This window comes from Rhamphochromis sp. 'chilingali' (genome assembly GCF_963969265.1).
Source record: "Rhamphochromis sp. 'chilingali' genome assembly, chromosome: 21".
Classification (NCBI taxonomy): Eukaryota; Metazoa; Chordata; class Actinopteri; order Cichliformes; family Cichlidae; genus Rhamphochromis; species Rhamphochromis sp. 'chilingali'.
In genome coordinates this window covers 20,394,538-20,407,776 of record NC_137949.1, presented here as the reverse complement: position 1 = coordinate 20,407,776, position 13,239 = coordinate 20,394,538, and the positions used below count along the sequence as shown (strand labels likewise).

The 13,239-nt window shown below is 39.4% G+C and overlaps 2 protein-coding genes across 5 annotated transcripts in view; one reads left to right on the top strand and one right to left on the bottom strand.

Annotated features, from left to right (window-relative positions):
- hltf (helicase-like transcription factor) overlaps positions 1-8,248 on the bottom strand; it is a 24,522-nt gene extending 16,274 nt beyond the window's left edge. Inside the window, exon 1 of the mRNA XM_080871745.1 lies at positions 7,806-8,248. The gene's annotated coding sequence lies outside the window, so the exon portion shown is untranslated. The remainder of the gene's footprint in view (positions 1-7,805) is intronic.
- Positions 1-13,239, top strand: part of LOC308390056 (serine/threonine-protein kinase PAK 2-like) — a 17,438-nt gene extending 4,199 nt beyond the window's left edge. The window contains exons 1-15 of one of the 4 annotated variants that reach the window (XM_080871749.1): positions 522-690; positions 4,364-4,551; positions 4,680-4,783; positions 6,288-6,435; positions 6,531-6,547; positions 6,647-6,757; positions 6,940-7,060; positions 7,165-7,228; positions 7,355-7,403; positions 9,259-9,371; positions 9,466-9,583; positions 9,675-9,774; positions 9,889-10,085; positions 11,081-11,218; positions 11,380-13,239. In XM_080871749.1, coding sequence (XP_080727875.1) covers positions 4,380-4,551; positions 4,680-4,783; positions 6,288-6,435; positions 6,531-6,547; positions 6,647-6,757; positions 6,940-7,060; positions 7,165-7,228; positions 7,355-7,403; positions 9,259-9,371; positions 9,466-9,583; positions 9,675-9,774; positions 9,889-10,085; positions 11,081-11,218; positions 11,380-11,466 — 1,539 coding nt within the window. In that variant the 5' untranslated portion in view covers positions 522-690; positions 4,364-4,379 and the 3' untranslated portion in view covers positions 11,467-13,239. Of the gene's footprint in view, positions 1-521; positions 691-3,977; positions 4,107-4,363; positions 4,552-4,676; positions 4,784-6,287; positions 6,436-6,530; positions 6,548-6,646; positions 6,758-6,939; positions 7,061-7,164; positions 7,229-7,354; positions 7,404-9,258; positions 9,372-9,465; positions 9,584-9,674; positions 9,775-9,888; positions 10,086-11,080; positions 11,219-11,379 lie in introns of those variants that run through there. The other 3 variants (XM_080871746.1, XM_080871748.1, XM_080871747.1) reach the window with 3 other exon arrangements.

The following is a 13,239-nucleotide window of genomic DNA, read 5'->3' as shown; positions in this document are numbered from 1 at the left end:
GTTTATAGTGGCTGTCCTTCCTAACCATTGTGTTTTATTATTGTACCGCAAGAGGAAGCAGTGTGATACTGACATATTGATATTTTACCTCCACCCTATTATGTTTTACCCCAAAGCTACATGAAACACGATCAAATGCTCTATTGAAGCGTCTATTGGCAGAAGGAGGGTGTGTTTTAGGGCAGGGAATGTGTGTGTGTGAGGTATGCACAAGGCTTGTGTGTTTGTGATGAACAGGGCAACACACCCAGCTCCTGCTGCAGCCCTGCAGGCTATGGAATTCCTACAGAGAGACAACGTGTCTCAGCCTGAACAGCCTGCTCCCAAAATTCATCCCAACACACACACACACACACACACACACACACACACACACACACACACACACACACACACACACACACACACACACACATTTTCTGTGGAATTGGATATCAACGATGGATGGAGTCTAGTTTTTCCCGCTTGGGCAAGAATACACTTGTCCACTTTAGGATAACTGAGGAATGAGGCAGCCTGCTAAGACCTGCCCTGTGAGGGTGAAAAGATAGAGAGAGGGGTATAAGGAAAAGGGCGAGAGCTAAGTAGATAAATGAGCACCAGAGAAAGAGGTGCACAGATCCACTAGGAGTACAGCAGTTTTTATTGTTTACCTGGTCTTCTCTGAGGGGCAGAAGAAGCACAAAACAGGTTAGTGCTCACAGCTTAAAGAGATTTCAGGGCTTAAAGAGCATAAGGGGGGTGCCTCATTTTGAGTGGGTGGACTTTTGTGGACTTTGTTGCTGATGTTACTCTTGCCACAATAGAAAGCTTGACCTAAAGTGTGAAAACCAACTAGAGTTAACACACAGCCATCCATTGAGTCACTCTGAAGAGGAGAAAGCCTCTCACCTACAGTACAGTGATTCAGACATTATGCAGAAAGGGAAGTATTTAGCCTTGACAGTTAAATGTTAGCCTGTATCCATGTTGGGGCCTGAGGGCTTGGCTGTTACATAGAACTAATTTTATACCCACAAAGGCTCTGATTAATGTATCATGGAAATGGATCAGTGTTGAAATCCAGTGATTTAGTTTCTGTGTTTTGATTTTACTTTACAACCGAGTCAAGTCTGCAGAGCTTCTATGGCAAGGGGGAGGGTTTCTGTGTAAAGAAGAGGTCATAGGTATACCTAGCTGAGCCACGTTTGTTATATTGTTTTAGTACGAGCTGTGTCATCTGCGGTCAGACGCAGGAAGTGAGGAAACCTCTGTTTGCTTCCTATTTCCTGTCTGTGATGTCATCAAGAATGCAAGCAGCAGGTCAGAGCCGATCGAACTTCTTGCTTTGCAAGAGCCTAAAAGGTGCTTTTGAGGTTCAGGGTTTCTGTGTTTGCGCGTGTCTGTCTGCAATCTCAGTTTTCACCATATTAGGATAAACCCAAGTATGTGTACCTATGGGGAAGTAAGAAGTGGTAGTGTTTAAATTGGGACCAAAATAATTGACTATTTTGAGCATAAGAAGATTGGCCCTACGATAAATATCTTAATATATAAGACAATTTTATGTTGTTAATACAATTCAGAGATGACTAAGAAACTTTTTACTCTTGTAGCCAGCGTTTGAAATGACCTTTTGTGATTCTCCAAGCAAACATTTTTCTCGCCGGCTACTACTGTGCCTTGGATTGGCTAGTTTTTTGCCACTTCTTTATGGTTAGATGGTTAGGAGTGCCTCCTCATGATATACATGTGTCTGTGCATGTGTGGGTGAGTGAAAAGACTATTTAGGTACACGCATGAATGCACCAATGTGTCAGATGTACTTGGGGGGTGGACAGAAAATACAGCTGCAATTTGCACTTGCCACATGTTAAATACGGACATTGGTTGTTGCTTTATATAGTTTGGGACTTTATTCATGCAACAGATTAAGAGATGCTTAATGATTAATGATCATGCTGTACATGCCAATAAAGAAGCAAAACAAAGTTTCTTACATCAATTTCTAGTCCCTGTTTGTTTGTTATTGCACACTATTTCTAAAGAGATGGTCTTTTATGCAAAATATTGATCTTAAAAGTATCTAATAACAGTGCATTTCAGATGTGGTGGTGTAAGAAAAGTTAATTTTTTTCTGAGGTTCCCTGAAAACTGAAACATGGATGTATAAACAAGTACTAGGGCTGTGCGATATGACCAAATTCTGTGCATCTCGTGCAACTCAACTTGTGTGAAGTGTTTTCAGCTGGGCGTCGTGTACCCGGAGTCGAGTGTTTTGACCGATGCATGAAACTGCTGCGAGGAAAAGCCTGTTCTAACATTTGAGTCTAAGGTTTATTTTGAGCACCTGATGGCTCTTTTTTGTTTCTCATCTGTAAACTCTCTCCATAGTCTTTCACGTAATTCTTGCGTAGCTGGTAGAAGAGGTTTGTCATGTTTGAGTCTGGTGGGGACTGGTTTGCGGCATAATTTGCATAGTAGAGTTTTCTGGTTTGTGTCAGACTTTTCATAACCAAACCATGTCAATGCTACAGAGGTAGCCCCTCGTTTAGGAATAAGGGCCTTGATTTGTTTTCACTGTTCCTTCTGTTTGGAGCTACTTGGTTCTGCCTCCTCTTCACTGGTTATGCTGGTATTCTCTGTGCCCTGGTGAAAAAATATTGCCATAAACAGTGTATTTTGCAACACAACAAAGCAAACGATAATGTATAATTTGAAACGACGGATGTTTCCATATCGTCATCCGATATATTTTGTCATAGCGTAACAGCCCTAACAAGTACAGTACCTCTGCTTACTCCCATTTTCTATAATACTAATATTCTTGAATTCTTCAACAGCATAACTTTCTGAGTGCATCACTCACAGTTAAAAATAATGCTAATCTATATTATATACAGCCTTGGTCATCTTCTGTCTGAAGCATTAAACGTTATTCTGATTGGCTGCTTCTTGCAAATAGAAGGTTTCTGTGCTGACAACTTGTGTGTCTGAGATGACCATATAAGGACATGTGCTTTCATTGACATCATGCAGATCTAAGAGTACAGAAACTGTCTGAAACGGTGTGCTTAGAACAGTCTGAATCCTGAGCTTTTGCCTCACTGGAGGTACTTGAACATTTGAGACTTTGGCAGTCGTTAATTTGACCATCCAACATGTAAAAGAAACATGTTTGTGTTTTAAATGGATTTTATAAATAGACACTATATTATTCAAATATTGATGATGGAAAATATATGGTATAGCCTCTTCTGAATGTGATCCAAACTGTCTTTTATCTGTGCATGGACTCCTCAAATTTCTCTCCATTACTGGATGAATGCAACCTGCAGCTGTTCAGTGGGCGTGGGCCGTGGCTGCCCCTAATGAACATATCATCATGCCATATCTCAGGCGTGTTCAGTAGGAGGTATATCAGGACTAAATGCTAGCCAGGAAGTGTCTGGATGTGCTTGTCATCCAGAATGAATGGCAGAAGTATAGGTTAGAAGACCTCGTCCCAGTAGCTTTGTCCAGTCAGAATTCCACCAGCAACGGTCTGAGCATGCCGACATGCCAATACCAGATTTTAATGTGAGTCAGTCACAGTGGCACTGAAGACAACATAAAGTGCTAAACTGACCCAGTTCTGAATTGCACAAGTGAGTTCATTTGTGTTTGGTAAAAAGTAAAAACCCAATTGACTGAAACAACAAACTAACAGAATATGTTTGGGTTCTCTATGAGATTATAATGACATACCAAAACAAAGGTTGAAAACACATTTCATGACATAAAATGTATTTATTTTTTTGACTAGTATATAACTAAATAAGGAAAGGAATAACAAACTTCTAAAGTTCAGTCTGAACACTGTTTTTAGGCCCTACTACCCTGATCAGGCCCTTTTTTAGGGCTGGTCTTTTCCCCTGTTATACACTTGTCATACCATTTGGCGTCACACTCATTTGCGCACTCTTATTCTCTTTCTGTCTGCTTTCCTTCCTCATTCATTTGTAACCGACTCAGCACGTCACTTTGCCGTTCAGCGTTGCTTCCTGTTCACATTTGGCTGGTTCCCTTCGCTCCAACAGTCAGAGCCGATTCTCACATTGCAGCATGGATGGATTAGTTATGTCTGTGTGAGTTTTTTTTTTTTCTTTCTAAATGTATTGTTTGGCTACTTCTTTTTCTGTGTGTGGCGTATGCTAAGCTTTATTCGAAGCAGCAACCATTTCTCTCTAACAGCTTGGCCTAACGTGCAATAGAAGTATTGCGACATGTGAAAAAACAGGAAGAAGAGGACCGCAGTTTTAGTGTGCACTGCGCTTTTTGGATGTTTGTGAAATTTGTGGATTTTTCTGGATGTCTGTTAAATTTGTGGACCCTGATTCTGCAGGTCGAGGTGAGTGTAGATGTGTGACAGCGGAGTGTGTGAGGATAAGCCCCCCGCCCCCCCTGTCAGGATGAGCAGCCAAGGAGGAGTCAAAGACGCCCAATCGACCAATCACAACTCTCGGCCACTTCCGTCTGCACCAGAGGAGAAGAAGCCTAGAAACAAGATCATCTCCATCTTTGGAGAGAAAGGTGAGACGTGGAGCACACACACATAAGTAAACCCAGACATTTAATATACTGCACAGTACCACAATAAAAGACCACACGAGTGGCCATGGAAGAATGTAACTTTGACCTCTGACCTTTGTCTGCAGCAGGCAAGAAAAAGGACCGGGATAAGGACAGACCTGAAATCTCCTCCCCATCAGACTTTGAACACACCATCCATGTGGGTTTTGATGCTGTTACTGGAGAATTCACGGTAAGTACCTTAAACAATGACCAGTGTTCACTTGCAAAATGAGATTTTAATTCATGCACTGATCTCACTGATACCTTGGCTTAAGGTATCTTCAGAGTACATCGAGTGTTAAATTAATGAACTGTAATCATATCTTTAAGGAAGAGTCTGGGAATGCTTCTTTTATGTTTGAGTAAACATCAGGCTTGATTAAAATATGACTTTTCTTATTCATTGATAAAATGTTAAATGATGAGATGAAAATAAAATAAACACGTTTGTGTTGTCAATTTTTTTTTTCATCCATCCGTCCATCGTTGGCACTTAGCAGTCAGTCACAGGGCTAACAAAGCGAGACGGGTTTTGCAGTGCCAGTTTCACCAGCACTGCAAAAAGCCCTTAATTAGACAGCTGAGATCTCTGCATGCTGTCATCTTTTTACATTCCTCAGTGCCACATCATATATTTATTTGGTCTAATTGTTTATCAGTTTATGATTTTCCATCGAGAGGCATTTTGACGTGAGCAGGTTGAACAGGCAAATTTTAATAGTAAATAATTTCTAAACATAGTTGGTTTATTAATATGTGCTTATGTGGATTCAGAGTCAGTAGTATGAGCAGAAACTAAATTACCTGATTCATTTTGTTAATGTAAACATTTTAGGCATTAATCCTATTATAGCATGTTAATTACAGGTTCAGTATCTAATAATTGGAGTGATATCTGATTTATACTAGGCAAGCAGTTAAAAGTTACTGTCGCTGTGTAAAAGATGCAATTATCGCATTACATCTTTTACTTGCAGTCCATTATAGGTTAGGTATGTCAGCAATCTAACTTCAGATTTGTCAGTTAGTTCAGTGTGGTATGCAAAAGTTATTACTGTTAATCTCTGTAAGATCTGGTTTATTTGGACTAGCTTTGTTTACCATGTAAATCTCCACTTAGGAAATACTTGCTGTAAATAAGATAACTTGTGAGATTGTCAGCTGCAGTGCTTGCTGGGACAAGATGAGATCGCTGCAGCTGTCTGAGATTTTTAAAAAAAGAAGACGAATTTGTAGCATGCATTTGTGACTGTAAGACCCCTGCACATGGAGCTTCACTCAGAAATGTTCTAGATGTTTTTTGGTGGTTGGTGCACTCATGTGTAACTAGAGCTGGAGCTGAGCTTCCAGAGAAGTTGATCCAGTGATTCCACTGTGACGAGCCATGGAAAGTCCCAGGAATTTCCTGTTGTGCTGCTGTAAGATTTCTTGGTCAGGCGTGCAATATTTCATGCCCTCCTCTGTGTGGAGTCAGCATAAGTATTATATTCTTTAACCCTTGAAAACTGGAAGTCAGAAGACGGGTGACTTTTTTTTTTTTTTTGTTCTTGTTTTATTCAAAAAGAGATTATTGACATAAGCTAAAGGAAGTAAGAGTGAGAGAAAGGAACTACTGGCTAAAAAAGAATGGATGTCCAGCTGCATGAAATACTCTTCACTGTAAAAAAATTGTATCTGTGGGTCTTTTTGTGCAGGGCATGCCAGAGCAGTGGGCCCGTCTCCTTCAAACTTCCAACATCAGTAAATCAGAACAGAAACAAAATCCTCAGGCCGTCCTTGATGTTCTCAAGTTCTTCGACTCCACCAGTGGAAAACAGAAATACCTCAGTTTTTCTGGCGCGGGTTAGTTTTCTTTTTCTCAGCAGATAAATAAAAGCACGGTTTGGTTCAGGCTCACTTTTCTGTTCTTAAACTTTGAATTATTTTGTCTCTTTCAGACAAAGGATCACAGTCGGTGAGTAGCTCCATTCATTTTTTTCCTACTTTTATTCACTGCCTTTATTTGCATCAGCAAATTCAGACTAAAGTGCTATTTATGCGTTTATTGTTGCAGCCAGGCAAGCAGGGTACTGCAACCTCCCCATCAGGCAAGGATGACGACGACGACGATGAAGTTGATTCGCCGCCACCAATCGTGGCACCACGGCCAGAACACACGAAATCAGTGAGTTTGATGTTTTGTTTTCACAACTAAAATTAGACAGTAAATTAAAATAAATATATTGTAAGAATTTAATAGTCAAAATTGCTAGCAGGTTCAGTCGAAGTTTAGTATTTATTCAGGACTCATGGGGGTTTTTTTGTTTGTTTTATTTATTTATTTATTTTTTTGTGTGTGTGTGTCAGATGTACACGAAGACAGTTGAACCAATCCCAGCTCCAGTTGGAAATGCCACCTCTAAGGCAGCTGACAAGCAGAACAATACGCCAAGAAAGATGACTGATGATGAAATCATGGAAAAACTAAGTATGCAAAGCACCCACACACTAAAAATCATGAATCACAGCCCAACAGTATTTTTGGCTCTGGTGAAGCACTATTCACTTTATTTATTTTTTCCTGATTCTCAGGAACGATTGTGAGCATTGGAGATCCTAAGAAGAAATACACTCGCTATGACAAGATCGGTCAGGGGTGAGTTTTAATTCTGGCCACTGTGTATACTGAAAAATGTGAGAATGTGTAGCAAGTTGCTGGTTCAAAATGACAAGTTTAGTAGAATAAATTATGTACAGTAATTGTTGAAATTTTCACTTCTAGAGCGTCTGGCACAGTTTACACAGCCATCGATGTTGCCACAGGGCAAGAGGTAAGTGTTGGAGCCACTACCAAAATGTCTACCTCACATTTACCTCAGTTTTCAGAATGAAGTTGGATTGGGATTTATTTATTTAATTATTTATTTACAAGTTATTAATATATTATGAAACACATTCTGGTGGGGTTTTTTTAGTTCATGAAGTTACTTGAGGTGAGAGAAACACAATCGCAGCACATACTCACTTTAGTTTCAGTGGTTTTAATTAGTGCTGTCAATAGATTAAAAAAAATTAACTAACTAATCTCACAATTTTCTGTTATTAATTGCGATTAATCTCAATTACTTTATTAATAGCCTGGCTCCAATTACATTTTTTTATTCTTTATATTTTAAGTAATTATCGTTGTTCACCGAAGTCCAGTGGTCTCCGGTGAGAGCGACATTCCTTACTTGCACAAGCTTGCTGGACTGCTGAGTCCTCTGGTCCCCATACAAAGTGTGCAGTCTCGACACAATGGTTCCTCTCGAGGGCAGATTGTAACACTCATCTCCTGATGCAGCACGAATGACTTCTCTCAGTCCATCATCTTCTACTATGCTAACTGGTCGGCAGTTTTTAGCTATCCAAACAACCAAGGAATTGGTTACCTTTTCTCTCACATTTTTTGTTATTCGTCCACAAGCACCATACTCCTGAAGCGTAGACTGGCGAGGTCCCGTAGAGGTGGATTCAGTTGGGTGTTTTGCTCTCAGGTGATACGCCAGTGATGAACTGCTTCTGTGGTACTTGAATTCAGCGTTGCAAATTGTGCATCTTACTCTCGTTTTGTCCAACAAGCCATCAGGCAACTTCTTAAAGAGAAACTTTCCACCCAAAAGTCTGCCCTCGTCCATGCTTGCGTGTGTTAGCTAGTGTTAGCTAGATAGTAGCATGGTGTCACTTCTTCTTCTTCTTCTTCTTCTTCTTCTTCTTCTTCTAATCATTTCTGTCAGGCCAAACGCCAGCATAGCACACTGTTGCCCCCTCCTCCAGAGGTGCTCATGAATTTAAAGGTCTTAGATTACAGGAAATTAATAAAAAAACAAAATCAGCGTTAAAATTTTTTAATGCATTAAACATTTCGCGTTGATCTTAACTATTAACGCGATAATTTTGACAGCACTAGTTTTAATATGTTAGAAGCACTAAACTATGTTGCAATATTGCTGTTTTGTTTCCGTCACCCTGTAGGTTTTTCCCCAAGAAGATATTAGGAGATCACAGTGGAAAAAAATGCTTTTTTTCACAGCACACACTTTGATATGCCTTATCACAAAAGCCACACGTGGTACTTCACTGACTGTATTAAACTTAGTTTGTTTAATTTCGATATCGAATTTCATGATTCTGGCATTCTGCTGAATTAGCTTATAGAGATTTCTGATGTAAAAAGTTGCAAATAACATTTGCAACTTGTGAATCTTGTGATTAATCAATCAATCTCAGACTACAGCTGGAAACCAGAAAGCTTATCATACTTTTAATCTTGTCCTTGCCTACAGCGGTTTATGCTGCCGAGTCTTGGGCGTGCTGGCTGTCGCACTCATTGCTAGCTGAGAGATTTGATAAAAATGAGCCATCGCTAATGAAATTTGTTTAATCTGTGTTTTAATAGTACAAGTACACTACCGGGTCTGTGCCAAGACTTCAAACCCCAGCATTTAGTCCTTATCAGAAGAATATACATTTTTCATATTGCAGTTATGGCTGACAAAGCAGTTTATTTTTTCTTTTGTTTTTACAATTTTACATCTCCTAGATTTGACTGTCCAAATTCAGGAAAAAATTAGTTGCACCTTGTGATTGCTCAGATAGGTTTTGTGTGTGTTTTGAAGCAAATGTACAATATCTTGTCTTCTGCAGGTTGCCATCAAACAAATCAACTTGCAGAAGCAGCCAAAGAAGGAGCTAATTATCAATGAGATCCTGGTCATGAAGGAGCTGAAGAACCCCAACATTGTCAACTTCGTAGACAGGTAACATGCTGCACAGAAAAACATACAATACACCTCACAACACCAGCTGTGAGTGGACCGCTCTGTAAATCCGACCGTCTGTGCGTGTTTATAGTTTCCTTGTTGGAGACGAGCTTTTCGTGGTAATGGAATACCTGGCCGGCGGGTCGCTAACCGATGTTGTGACAGAGACCTGTATGGATGAAGCTCAAATTGCTGCTGTCTGCAGAGAGGTAGGATCTTTCTCAGACAGCCGAGCTAATGAAAACAGTTTGTCTATTGCAATTTTGGTGGATTATAATCTTCCTACCTACATACGTTCAGGTCCTTCAGGCCCTGGAGTTTCTCCATGCAAACCAGGTCATCCACAGGGACATCAAGAGTGACAACGTTCTCCTTGGGATGGACGGATCAGTCAAACTCAGTGAGTGAGAACGCACGCAGATGTGTACACATCCACGGATTGATAATATACTTCGAACAGAACAACACACTGCTTTTTCTTCTAATCTCAATTTATTTTTCTCTCTCTTTGCAGCTGACTTCGGTTTCTGTGCTCAGATTACCCCAGAGCAGAGCAAGCGCAGCACCATGGTGGGTACACCCTACTGGATGGCTCCAGAGGTAGTAACCCGGAAAGCCTATGGACCCAAAGTGGATATTTGGTCTCTGGGGATTATGGCCATAGAGATGGTGGAGGGAGAGCCTCCATACCTAAATGAAAATCCTCTCAGGGTGAGTGTGTGTTAGGAGCAGCAATGCCTGTTGTGATGTTTGTACAGTTACCTACACTAATACCTCCACTACAGGTTCAATATGTGAACCTGAGATTTAAGCTGCAAGTTTTTTGTTAAAGTTTTATCTTGAAAATCATAAAAAAGGAAATGTTAGTCTATTTTTTTCAGAATGAAATAATGCAGAAAAAGGAGAAAATCCTGACATTTAAGATGTTGGAAATAGAACATGTGTCACAGCTCTGTGGATGGAAATGTGCACATTCTGCTGGTCAGTACGTCAACCGTGTTGATCCAGGCTAAAATACCTCAGCAACTACCGAATGGAAAACCATTACATTATAACCTCGTGGCTGAGACGCTGAACCCTGATGACATTTGCGATCCTCTATTTTTGGATAGATGTTCGCTTTTTCACTTCACTTAAACCTAAAAATATGACAGCATCTACTAGATGGACAGGAACATTTTTTTTAAAACAATTCCTTAATGAAGAATTCTGACTTTTCCTATAGCACCACCTTGAGGTTGATGATTCTCTTTGTTTGCACAGTAATTTATGGGAAAATCTTTCCTAAAGTAAGATGATGAACATGGGGAACATTACACCTTCTTATCACTAAGCATGTGTCAGCGCAAGCATGTTATTGTTGCAGTTTTGGTCAAATATGAAAGGCTTACAGAGCTCATAGCAGGGCTGTAATGACTGGAGTCTGGCTTCTATCCAATCCAGCTCTGTGCAGTTATGGCAGTTTTTACTGATTTTCCACAAAAGATTACACACAGTAAGCAAAGATAGGAAATAACTGAACTGATAGCATTATTGCTTTAAAAAAACCTCAATAATGTGAAATTTATCACAATAACCGTGAAGGTAAAAATCTGGTGTTTTGACTGTCCCAATCCAATTTATAAGAAATTACATTTGTGTTTAAAGACTAGTGCTTAAAAATATTTTGCCCTACATTTCTTACTTTGCCATTATCCTGGTTTTAGGCATTGTATTTAATCGCCACCAATGGGACCCCTGAGCTACAGAACCCAGAGAAGCTGTCTCCTGTGTTCAGATCTTTCCTTAACCTTTGTCTGGAGATGGACGTGGAGAAACGAGGGTCAGGCAGACAGCTGCTGCAGGTAGAAAAGACCTATTCATCCGACCCAAATTCAAGATGTCTTTAAATGTTGAATCTAGATTTTTTTTTTTTTTCTTATGCATCTCAGTGAATTATGTACACCGTTATCTAAGTTCACCCCCTAACTTATAAAATTTCACATATCCACTTTTTTCCATTCAGCATCCATTCCTGAAGGTGGCGAAGCCTCTATCCAGCCTCACCCCGCTCATCCTGGCAGCCAAGGAAGCCATCAGGAGCAATCGCTAAATCCTGGCCTGCAAAGACTCCAAGCCAGCATCTCCTGCTGGTCCACATATGACGACTATCTGCAGTGTGTTAGTGTTAATGATTTTTTTTCCAAAAGGGCATAAAATGCTGCTCCACTCTTCCCGGTGTTTCCACACAGATATTTATCTTACCTTTGTGCCTTGTTCTAAAGCTGCATATAGCCATAATATGTTATCCATTTGTTTTGTGTTTGTATGTAAGTGATGTTGAAACTGGTTATCTGTGCATAACCGATGCATTATCATTGTTAATTTAGACACCGAGGGCCATATTCGTAAAGAATCTTGGTTTACGACTTGTTCCACTAAAAAGCCCAGAACAGAACAGAGGTGAACCTTACGCTTAATTAATAAAATTGCTATCTTTACATTGATCTTTTTATTTGTGAACACTGTGTCAGTAAAGTGACATATCCTAATTAAAATGGAAAAATAAATGCCAGGAGCTTCACGTTTAAATTATTTTCTTCTCTTTAGATCTCAGTGTTATGACAGGAGCACAACATGGTTTTGTTTATCATTCTACCATGTGACCATGCAGCTGGTTTCTGTGGTTATTTCTGCTGTGGTTGCACATGTGCGTTGTGACTAACTGGATCCAAAACTTTTAAATGTGACATTTAAAAATCATGGTGTGCTAAAACTGTGGCCGAGGATGGGACAATGCAGTCTTTATGGAGTGAAAAACAAGTCCAGTGTACTGTATCTGAATGAAAATATTCCCATTCCAGTAAAGTCGGGTCTTTGTTATATATTTTTGTTTGCAGTCTGCTTTTTTTAATTATCTTAAATTGGAAGATGAATAATGTCCACACTTCATGTTTCGGCCCTCTGTTGGTAGTTGGGGGTATTGCAGGCACCAAAAAACAAAATTACGCATACAGCTTTGCCATGAAAACACATCTGCAGGATCTCCTACAGATTATGGATCTGAACACTGTTTACTGCATCACCAATACTTTTTAGCTTATCAGTTCAGCCACACTTTTTCTCAGAAAGCTTTGTCGTCATTTTTTCTTTGTTTCTCTTTGTCTTTTCTAATTGATGCCTTATTGTTGGTAGTAGTGCAACAGAAATGCTGTATGCAGTTGTTTGACAGCGTTAAACTGGAGGATTTTTTTTATTTTTACATTTTGTATATTTGTGTAGTGTCTTGTATTGTGAACAGCTTTTAGTATGTACATTGTTTTATATTTGTAACTAACATAACAGAAGAGCATTTCAGGGGTTTTTTTTTTCCAGAATTTTTTTTTTCTTGTTTATCAACTCATCATTGGTTTCCTGAACTGTGCAATTATGAGCTCAGAAATTAGTAACACTATATAATACGGCCCACGATTTAAAGGTGTCTTTCACCTGTAATTAAAAGGAATTTTAGTGTTTTTTATTTGAAATTACAATATAATTCTATTTACCTAAAAATACTTATAGTTGGATCCAGATAGCTTGGTAGGCTGGAATATGAGGGCAATCAGTCAGAATTTTACAAGAAACAAAGAAATTGTTAAATAATTAAGTTTAGGCAGTGTGCAATTTGACAAACAGCGATTCCCCATCGTACTTTTCATGGTGGGGCCGTATTATAGAGTGGATTAATCTTGCCTTTTTACATCCTTATTTAATATTCATTATGTTGATGTTGCATGATGGATGTTCTATTATCCTTTTATTTTACCAAAATACATGTGATGAGAACTGTTCTCCCTTACCAACTTGCAAGAAAAAATAAATACCATCAATAATTGCAGGCTTA